Raw genomic sequence first — 11,461 nt, forward strand, 5'->3', positions numbered from 1 at the left:
TTTAAAAGATTATATTTTTTATTTATAACTAATATGTTTCGTTAAAAATAATTTTATAATATAATGGATAACAATCAATAATAATAAAAATAATGATTATACTGGCAAATTATTTTCTCCTTTTTTCAATCTTATCACTCAAATTAGAATTCAAATTTTTTAGAAGAAGATAATGACAAATATTATTTGAAATTAATAAGTAATGGGTATCTTTTGTATAATATAAAATTTGAGGTAATTTTTGAATTTTGTAAAATTCCTCAATATTAGAGCTTTACCTAGGTACTAGTTTTTTGCCAAGTTACAAAACCAAATTTTTTCAATTTTTTTTCCACTCCGTAAATTCGTTTTTACGGTTCGATTCTTTCCGGTAAAATATGACGTATTTGAATTTTAATTATTTTTACGCGAGAAAGAGGGACCACCTAGGAGTCAAACGGGTCCTAATTTGTAAACCTTCATGTATTTCGAGTGAATTGATTGATGATGTTTTTCTTTATATATTGTACTCTCATATTTATAGTTGATTGATCATCTTTTTCGTGGATGAAGGTCAATTGATCGAACCACGTTAAATTATTATAGCTTTTGATATATTTCTCGTTTATTTTCTTATTTGTGATCTTTTGAAATTAGTTTAGCTAACTTTCACATTACACTCTGAAGTTTTTGTACTCTATTATTTTATCTGTATTATTAGGAGTATTATTTTATGCTTTGATTTTATTATTATTGTTGTTTCTTCTTCTTTAATTTGATTACTCTTAATATTTATAAAATTAGATAATTTTTTTCCTCAATATTTTTATCTTAACATTTTATTTCAATAATTTCTTGAAATTGATTATTCGATCTCAAAATCTATAAAAAGATTAAAAAAAAACAAATCCTTTTACTCTATAATTAGAATAAGATTTTCTATTTTTCGTATATCCATTCTTTTCATATTTTAAACAATATACTGGATATTTTATTGTTAATATTATTTTATAATTATACGCGTTAACTTCGTTCATCAAATTTTCTCACAATCACATAATTAATTTATGCATTACCCAAATTAATTAATAATAATGACATATTCCAAAAGGATATATGTAGATTCGAATATTCTACACATATTACATTTAATTAAACATATTTCAATTTATGTTAGGTCTAGTCAACATCTACCCTTCCACAATTCCTAATAGCCGTATGGATGAAAATATAATATTACATCGAGATAGTTGATTGGTGAGATAAAGATAATAATTTTTTAAAAAATTATGTATTTATATTACTTTTTGGTTTGATCGTGCATCTTATATTTAGTTTTAAAATTATTTTATTTTATTAATCTAGTGTAAATAGTCGAATAGATTATTTCATATAGATAGTACGCTAAAGTTGTCAGTATGAAATATCATGATCTATTCTCATGATCAAACAAACTCTATGAGTTTGGATTTTTTTTTTGTCGGCAAGGGAATGGTAGGTGTAATGCGTATGCGTCACTTCTAGTTTGAATTTTAACTCAAGAGCCTTCCGTAATAATTTAACATACGATTATTTTGTGTTACTATATATCAGACATGATGACTAGTTATTTAAATCAACAATTCTTTCCAAATATAAATTAACTTATATTTGATTCAATCTTTTATGATTATATAGATCTTTCTAATTACAAGGATGACTTTAAGATATTTATTGGGATAAATTTTAGATGACACATATTTATATTGAGAATTTATTAAATGTATAGCAAATTACAAATAGGAAATCAATATATATAAAAAGTACGTTGTTGGTTCAATCACAAAAACGAATTCAACTTACAAACGCGTAATTATACAAATATTCCTATTGTGTTTATTAATTCTCTTTATAGTTTGAAATAATTATATATTGTCTTACTGATTAACAATGTTATATTAATTCTCAAGTTAAATACATCTGAATACATGTATTTTACTCTCAAATATACTAAAATAAGAAGAGAAACAAAGGGATGCAAATAATGAGATAGTCAATTAGTGTATCTCGATTCCCAAATATGTTGAATCATACTAAATACACAAATATGAAATTTTATATACATTACAAGATATAGATATACGGAGCAGGGGCGGACCCAGTAAGCCAGACGCGGTGCTCGAGCACCCATTGATTTTTGAAATTTTTGTATATATATAAAAAATATGATACATATATTATTATAATTTAAATGAGCAGCCATAGAAGTAGCTGTGGGTGAATTGGTTTAAACCTCCTCAATAAGAGGCTCGCAAAGCCACTAGTGAGGGTTCAAATCTCGCCAGTAACATTTCTTTTTTTAAATTTTTTCCAGTACCTCCACTGATATGGAGGAGACGCGATCGAGAGAGAAGAGAGATGATCGAGGTACAAGAGAGACATGCGAGAAAATTATATGCATAAAAATTCATTTAATTACAATATATATAAAATAAAATTACACCTAATTTTAACTTCGAGATACGTGTATCAATCATAGCCTAATTCTTAAACTTACCATTCCAATCAATAAACATGTGTTACACCAAGATATTTCATTTAGTGAGACATGTGGGACCCACAAAATTGACACGAATCCCCAAAACAGATCACCAATCATATCTTGCCACGTAACTAAACTTCCCTCCTAACATTTCTTTAATTTTTAAGCTATTAAATTAACCAACACACACACACTAATCCAACTGATAAAAAAAGAACAATTGTTCCTTTGAATATTCATGTGTTTTTTTGAACTTGATTTGTAGTTAATCAACTGTACCCAATTCAAAAAATCATCTTTTTGATACACCCATTTCAAAAAGATTACATTTTCAGTTCAAAAATATCAATTTTTTTGTCTGGTTCACTCCCTTGTTGTTTTAGCCTTCAAAGGTACTCTACCCTAAACACTTTCTTGATGTTCTAATCACATTTATTTTCATGTGGGTGTGTTTGCTTTTCATGAAAGATTGTATCTTTACATAGTTAACAACTTTGAATTTTATACATTTTTCTGTTAGGTCTGTGATACTTCTATTATACCCAATTAAAAAGATTAAGTTTTTGATATACCCATTTGAGAAAGACTGCATTTTTAGTATAGATGAAGACATAGTGTTATGTTGAAGGTATAAAAATACATCTCACTTGTTGATTCTCACTTTCTTGGTGTTCTAATCACTTTTGTTTCATGTGGGTGTGTTTGCTTTTTATGAAAGATTGTATTTTGACAGAGTTAAGAATTCTGAATTTCATACATTTTTCTGTTAGGTCTGTGATACTTCTACTATACCCAATTGAAAAGATCTTAAGTTTTTGATGTTGCCATTTGAGAAAGACTGCATTTTTAGTATCGATGAAGACATAGTGTTCTGTTGATAGTATAAAACTACTTCTGACTTGTTGATTCTCAGTTTCTTGGTGTTCTAATCACATTTATTTCATATGGGTATTGTTTGCTTTTTGTGAGAGATTGTATTTTGACAGATTTAAGAACTGCATATAACTTCATCCATTTTGTGCTTGGTTTGTGATGATTCTAGTAGCCCAATTCAAAGAGATTGCTTGTTGATGTATATTATTGATATGATCTTCAATTTTTATTATTTGTTTCCAAATATTATGAATTATTAAATTCAATAGCAGATCATAACTTGTTCGGGACATAGGCAAAGTCAAGATTTGAACTTTATGGGTTCTATATTCCAGAATAGACACGGAGTTTTTAGTAACTAAGTTCTGAATTTACTTTTTTTTTGGTGTATACTTGGATTTATTGATACAGATATAAGGTTTAGACGAAAGCTACTGAATATTGTAGGTAGCCTTTTAACTCCGCCCACAGTTTACCGAGGCTTAGTTGTTGTTTATGTTTAACTGTATATAAATGAGTATGATACACTTAATTATGCATATTTAATGCACTTTGAAATGGAATGAGTCTTGGAGATACATGATACTGAGTTAACAACCTCCAATTCTTTGTTTAGTCTGCATAAACATCGTTCATATTATAAAGATATTGCTGAGAGATGCTCAATTGTTTATGCTTTATATTGTAATTTAAGTTACACTAGTGCCTTGAAAAGAGAGGTAAAACCAATAGATGGGCAAAAAAAGGAGTTACTAGATGATTTTCTCAAGTGATGGGCCTTTGTGCTAATACTTTGTCATTGTGGCATTTATTCAGAAATTTCTCAGCATATGTTTGTAATGTTTACATTTGACTTTTTCTCCTTTGTGCTAATCTTTGTCACTGTGACATTTACTGAGAAATTTCTCAGCATGTGTTTTAATGTTTACATTTTACTTTTTTTCTGTTATTTAATCTTTTCCTTTTGTCTTCTGATCATTGTGTCGGTTCTTCTTGGATGCAGTCAATTATAACTAGTGTTACCTGAGTTCTCTCTGATCGAGCAGTGCTTATCTTGGAAGTTTGTGGAGAGGAGACAATGTTGCTTTGTCTCTTCTTTTCGTTATCTCTCTTTTCGACATTTATAGACAATGGAAGTGCTGGTATAACAAGTGCATTCGTTCGAACTCAGTTTCCGTCTGTTGATATTCCCCTTGAAAATGAAGTACTTTCAGTTCCAAATGGTTATAACGCTCCACAGCAAGTAAGTTTACAGTCTTAAGACCTACTTTTTGTTGTGTTGGTCAAAGCTTTCTTAACAGGTTTGTTGTTCATATACAGTCCTTTCCTAGTCAATTATTGTTCGGCTACAGTCCTTTCCTAGTCAATTCTTGTTCAATTACTTTAAATCGAAGTCTTAGTTCAATGCATGATATTCAATCTTCCAATCTGCAAAGTTCTCTCTACAACCACTTCCTTGAGATACTTGGAAATTGTGATTTAAAGAACATTATAATATTGCTATAAATTTTGTTTTCTCTGTGTCTAATTTCAAGCTCCATGGTTTGCTTAGAGACCAGTTAAATGTTTTGCTTTTACATTTTCTTTTCTATTTCGAATTCCAAGCTGTTTCATATGCAGAAATTTTGCTTAGGGATGGCAAGGGGAACCTTGACCCTCAAAATTTCAACCCGCCCCACATGAGTTTTTTCACGTCACTTCTTCTTTATAATATGAAGATATGTGATGCAGCATTAAACGGACTAGATTAGAGCTTAGTTTTTTTTTTCTGATTTCATTTTTTCTGCTATATATAATGCAAGAGCTGTAAATTTTTTGTGCATTGCCTTTTCACTGGCTCATAATGTTGATAGAATTGGATTTAAATATGTACTATACTAATTTCCATTGTCTTAATTAGAAAAAAAGTTAAGCTGCTTATACTAACTGTTTAATAGTACTTTTTATACAATCATTGCAGTTTAGCATAAGTTGTTTGTTATTATTTTGATGGAATTTCAATTAGTTTTAGTTATGTAATATTTGGATCTACGTCACAGAATTGCAATACTAGATGTCAAAGTGCTTCTGTATTAAAGTACTCGTCAAGAAATTTCTTTTCTTTTTCAGATTAATGTCCTTAGCTACTAGATTTGAGCTTGCAACAATGATTGGATTTTACAAAGATATGCTGTGAAATTTTTTGATTGTGAGTAGTGCCATGAACAAATCAGCAACCCGCCCTGCCCTGCATAAGCAAAAACTCATCTCGCTCCCTTGTCATCCCTAGTTTTTCTCGTGTCTGTTCTTTCATAAACATGGCTTTTGAAATGGCAATGTTATGTGGCCTTTAAAGTGCTAATAGCTTCAGTCATTCTTCTAGGTGCATATTACACAAGGTGACTATGATGGGGAAGCTGTCATTATCTCATGGGTAACTGCTGATGAACCAGGGTCTAGCGAAGTGCGATATGGCTTATCTGAAGGGAAATATGATGTTACTGTTGAAGGGACTCTAAATAACTATACATTCTACAAGTATGAGTCTGGTTACATACATCAGTGCCTTGTAACTGGCCTTCAGGTAGTCAAGACCAACATTTTGTTATCCTTTTTTAAAAAATGAAACAGTGATCGATTTTATCTTATCATCTGTGGGCTAATATGCATCATGCAAGTGCATTTTAACGTAGCGTATAGGTGAGCATTCTCATATATTTTTCCGAGACCAAATAACTACTGCTTAGTTTCTGTATTTCATCTCACTGTAAAATTGGTAAGCCCGATATCTCTTTGTAGTTCATATTCTCTATTTCATTTCCACAAAGCAAAGACTAACTACAAGGGGACTTGTTAGAAAAAAGAAGTTTAAGAAGGATAGATCGACTAACATATTACTGTTGTAGAAACAAAAAATTAAGTATGGCGTAATTACAAGAGTTTGATATGAACTTATTGTCGCTCTTTGCTCCTTTTTTGATGTAACATGGCTAGGACCAATGTTAAATGACATAGACGCCATGATAAATTTAATGAATAATCTGCACAGTTTGTTGTTGTGTTGAACATACAATCAACACTTCCCTTGTGCTGTTTTTTTCTAATCTAATTATAATATAAGAGTTTGGATATAATCTTGGATTGATAGAAAAACATCAAGTTTGGGTTTACATCTGGCTTATTTGATGATTGCAAATTTTGTTTGTCAGATTAATTTTAGATACTTTACATGTTACATATTTTATATCTTTCACCCCAGGAGCACTAGTAATTAAGAGACTCATGGAAGAAGTTCCTTAATAATCTCTTTGCATGGCGATAATGGCATATGGATGTCTTAAATGTTATCACCTCCCCTTTTTCAATCTGCTTGACACAATCTGTTTTACCTTCTGGTTTAGTATGACACAAAGTACTACTATGAAATTGGAAAAGGAGATTCTGCAAGGAATTTTTGGTTTGAAACTCCTCCAAAAGTTGATCCAGATGCTTCTTACAAATTTGGTATCATAGGTTAGTAGTTTAAATTTTCTATTTGATAAGTTAGCTAAGTAAATTTCTTTCGGTTGTTTTATCTTTATCAGAAGAACAAGATGTATTCTTGTAAGTTGCTATACGATAGTTTATACACCATAACATCACATAACTTCGTTATGACAGAAATATAGTTTATTTGTTTTCACTATATAGAGCTGAAAGAAAATGTATAGAATGCTAGGATTAAAAAGAACATTAGTTCCTAGCTTTTTCGTTCATGGAAGAGATATGAGTTTTTTCTTGGTAATGTAACATTAATCCAACCATTCATAGGAAGCAAAATTAGAAAGCTTTGACTCTCTTTTGCATAGCAAGTCAGTATAGTTCTTTATTTGTTTTACCGCATCTTGATGTCCCTGCACCTATTTAAACGTTTCACATCTAGACAAATGACTCTGTATCATTAAGTATTAATTCATTCACATACTGTATGTGAGCCCGTTTGGATTAGTTGACTGCAAATAGCTGATAAATTTTAAGTGCTTAATAATTATTTTTAAACGCTGAATACAAATAAGCAATTTCGTGTTTGGATAGAAGTGCCGAAGTTATTAATAAGCAATAGATGTGTTTAGTAAAAAGGTGTTGGTAAGCTATTCTTTTGTTAGAATGACTAAAATACCTTTAACATTTTTGCAAAAAATAATACATTTGAAAGTATCCCTGGAAAATAAAAGGAGGAACCACGAATACAGAGTGAAGAAGAAGTAAGGAGTTTTATTTTGGGAAAGATATAGAAAAAATATTCAGGATAAATTAGTAAATACATGGTTGAAGCGGAAGTGCTTATAAGCTGAAAATCTGTTTGTTAATGACCAACCTATGACTTTTGGATGAGTTAGCTTATAAGCACTTCAGTATTTACCAAGTGCTTAGCTTATAATCTTAGCCAAACATGCTCATTATCGTGTCAGGATTATTATACAGTTCATCCAACATCCTTTGCAGGTGACCTTGGTCAAACATATAATTCCCTTTCAACTCTTCAACATTATATGGCTAGTGGAGCAAAGAGTGTCTTGTTTGTCGGAGACCTCTCTTATGCTGACAGATATCAGTATAACGATGTTGGAGTCCGTTGGGATACATTTGGCCGCCTAGTTGAACAAAGTACGGCATACCAGCCATGGATTTGGTCTGCTGGGAATCATGAGATAGAGTACTTTCCATATATGGTAATGTATTGTAATACAGCTAATGACCTTGCAATTATTTCACAACGTCTTTTCGGGTTTCCTTATAATGTCAGTTAAGTGGGTACGTCCTTAGTTTCTGACTAAGTATGTCGATACTCAGTAAAATCATGCTAGTGCAAATAAAATGAAAAAAAAAACTGTCTTCTTTAGGTTAAAAAAGAACTTACCTTGATGTCATCTTTTATGATCAAGGTCACTAAACCTAGTAAATTTGTAACATTGTTGATGAAGAGGTTTTCTACTGTAGGACATGTTTCATTCTCGTTGTTACTAATGCTTTCCTGTTAAAAAGTGAAATTTACGTTGTTCTGAGGATATCAGTACATGTTGAAAGATTCCAGTAACCATAAGCATGCCATTCTATAGTATTTTGCCATGATTTCTTCAGTTTCATTATTTATTTTTAAATCTGCTTTTAGATCCTTTTCCTTGAGCCGAGGGTCTATCAGAAACAACCTCTCTACCTCGCATGGTAGGGGCAAGGGTTACGTACACTCTATCCTCCCCGGACCCCACTCTTGGATTACACTAGATATGTTGTTCTTGTTGTACATCTTGACCTCCAATGTGGTTGGGGCTTTTTGTGCAATGTCTTGAAAATTACCGACTTAAATCAAAATAAATAGAACTCCACCAATGATTCATGTAAAATTTCTCCCATCCCAAGGAACTTTGTATTATGTTTGTTCATAATAGTTTGATGCCAATTAACTATATTTCTCATTGTGTACAGGGGGAAGTAGTTCCATTCAGATCATTTCTATCTAGATACCCCACACCTTATCGAGCTTCAAAAAGCAGTAATCCCCTTTGGTATGCCATCAGGAGGGCATCTGCTCACATAATTGTCCTATCAAGCTATTCCCCTTTTGGTAAGTAATTGTTCCCTCTCTTATGCTTTTTTTTTGGTTTCTTTAACTAGGTTTGTAGACACTAATTTGATGATCTAGTTCTGAAAAATCTACTAGCTCTTGCTAAAGTTTGAGTAAATTGAAGATTTTGGAAAACTAATACGCCTAACGATAAATAGAACCTACCACAAACTAAAAATCAGGATTTTGAAATGTACAAATTTTCTAATTTCAGAAGACATACAGTGTTAACTGTAATGAAATGCAAAACATTGTGTAATCAACTAAGTATATGCATCTGTAAGTTAGAATTCTCAAACTCACGCTCACTAGCTTTTGCATTGCAGTGTTTCTAAGATCTATAGTATTCTGTTTGTTAATTGTGGTCTTGATTGCCAATTATTCGTTCCTTTACTGCCGAACCATGTCCATATGGAAGGAAGAAAGTTTTCCTGTAACTATTTGGTGCATTCTTCTGGGGAAACTTGTACAGGTCTCTTCAAGTTTCGGAGAGTAATTTCTCACGGTTTTTAAAAGGAAAACACAAGCTTTAGGACCTAGTTTTGAATTTTATAGAAATCTGAGAAGTACTTCTCTTACTTTACCTTTGAGGGTTATTTTCCGTGATAATTGCTCCTTCGATTGAATAGCTACTTATACGCTCTCTTGTCATGCAGTAAAATATACACCTCAATGGCATTGGTTGAAACAGGAATTTAAAAAGGTGAACAGAGAGAAAACTCCTTGGCTTATAGTCCTTATGCATGTTCCTATCTACAACAGTAATGAAGCTCATTTCATGGAAGGGGAAAGCATGAGATCCTCCTATGAAAGATGGTTTGTCAAATACAAAGTCGATGTGATCTTTGCTGGCCACGTCCATGCTTATGAAAGATCAGTAAGTTGTCTTATCTCATCATGTTGTCGTACCTGCTTGTCTCTCAAAGTAAAGATCACATTCTTCATGTAGCCATAATTAACTCTCGGAAAAAAAAAACTCAACTAGAAATAACAAAGATCAATAGGAAGCTAGGAGTATATTGACAAACTTCAATCCGCAATGCTCTATATCTTTGAGCACAATATCATAACAGTATCAACCAAAGACTGGAGTAATACATTAAGACGTATCATGTTTATTTCCAAACTGATATATTCCTGGACGGCCTAGTATTTTACTCAAAAAATTGAGCGTAGCTAGCAGTAATGTATGTGAAGGTTCTGTTTGTCTTTAGAAAGAATTTGTCGCAGATATCAGTTGCACATTTCTTCTATCTTCCTAGTTTCCCTTTCAACTCTATAGCATTGCTTAAGAGCTAATGTTAACTTCCAATTTTCTTATCATTTTCAGTATCGTATATCTAATATACACTACAATGTCTCGGGTGGTGATGCTTATCCCGTACCTGATAAAAAAGCTCCTATTTACATAACTGTTGGTGATGGAGGAAATTCAGAAGGTCTTGCTTCAAAGTAAGTTAACATGAAAATATAACTAATATGACTTTCTATTTTCTGTTGAACTGTACCTGTACTATCATTTGCTTTTCTGTCCAGATTTAGAGATCCCCAGCCAGAATATTCTGCTTTCCGTGAAGCTAGCTATGGTCATTCGACTCTAGATATCAAGAATAGAACACATGCAATCTACCACTGGAACCGAAATGATGATGGAAATAACATTACAACTGACTCATTTACATTGCACAACCAGTATTGGTGAGTAATTACATTCTTTTCATCTCTCTTCTTTATTGAATGTCCCATCTAGTTTGAACTTGATAATAGTGAAATCATATATATAGCCTGCAGTTTTTTAGATCCATGCCACTAAACAGTGACTATTTGTTGTGTTTTCAAGAAGATCATTCTCAATGCTAAAAGTTGTCCTTTCAAACATTTCATTACTTGAAATTCAAATTGGTTTTAGATCATTCTTATATAATGATGGTGTCCGGGCCATCTTGCAAGCACTGTGATCTCCCATCAGCAAAGGTATAGAGTAACTCTATCCACTATCCTCTAAGGCTTAAGCAATTGAGGATAGATACATCACACCTACCTGTTTAGTTCTGCTGCAATTTGAACCCTGATACCATATAGTTGTCGGCTAAGCCACACCCTTGAGTGCTATGAAGTAGTAACCTTGTTGTTTACTCGCGATACTAATAAGTGCCATTGTTCTGCAGGGGAAGTGGTCTTCGCAGGAGAAAGTTGAACAAGAATCATCTGAACTCTGTCATTTCCGAAAGGCCTTTCACTGCGCGATTCTGAGACACAGTTTCTCAAACATGTTATCAAACTATGTGTCACAGTATGTTGTTTACTATGTTGTAAAATCTATCTACTTTTGTTGCAGAGAGTGGATCCAGCTATTTTCCCAGTGTATTGGTTCATGTAAAATAAGGATTTGTGCTGTTTATATGACAGCATTATGGAAAGTATAGCTCTTGTAAATTTGAAATAGCTACATATTAGATTTTCATTGTTTGTGTTATTTGATTGATATACCTGTCTATTGTCTT

General features: G+C 32.0%; 1 protein-coding gene across 3 annotated transcripts; it reads left to right on the forward strand.

Moving 5' to 3' along the window:
• Window positions 1-2,677: 2,677 nt before the first annotated feature.
• LOC101261339 (bifunctional purple acid phosphatase 26) lies at window positions 2,678-11,442 on the forward strand. Of its 3 annotated transcripts, none has more exons than XM_004242693.5 (10): window positions 2,678-2,892; window positions 4,377-4,616; window positions 5,736-5,936; window positions 6,754-6,865; window positions 7,838-8,064; window positions 8,819-8,957; window positions 9,614-9,834; window positions 10,288-10,409; window positions 10,494-10,655; window positions 11,126-11,442. In XM_004242693.5, exons 2-10 carry the CDS (start codon window positions 4,452-4,454, stop codon window positions 11,208-11,210), a joined length of 1,434 nt encoding a protein of 477 aa, XP_004242741.1. In that variant the 5' UTR covers window positions 2,678-2,892; window positions 4,377-4,451; the 3' UTR covers window positions 11,211-11,442. The 3 variants fall into 3 exon arrangements, with proteins under 3 accessions (XP_004242741.1, XP_004242742.1, XP_069142761.1); XM_004242694.4 differs by having other exon boundaries at window positions 2,882-3,128; XM_069286660.1 differs by lacking the exon at window positions 2,678-2,892 and adding an exon at window positions 3,172-3,270.
• The last annotated feature ends 19 nt before the right edge of the window (window positions 11,443-11,461 follow it).

The sequence above is a fragment of the Solanum lycopersicum genome, chromosome 7 (assembly GCF_036512215.1).
Source record: "Solanum lycopersicum chromosome 7, SLM_r2.1".
Lineage (NCBI taxonomy): Eukaryota > Viridiplantae > Streptophyta > Magnoliopsida > Solanales > Solanaceae > Solanum > Solanum lycopersicum.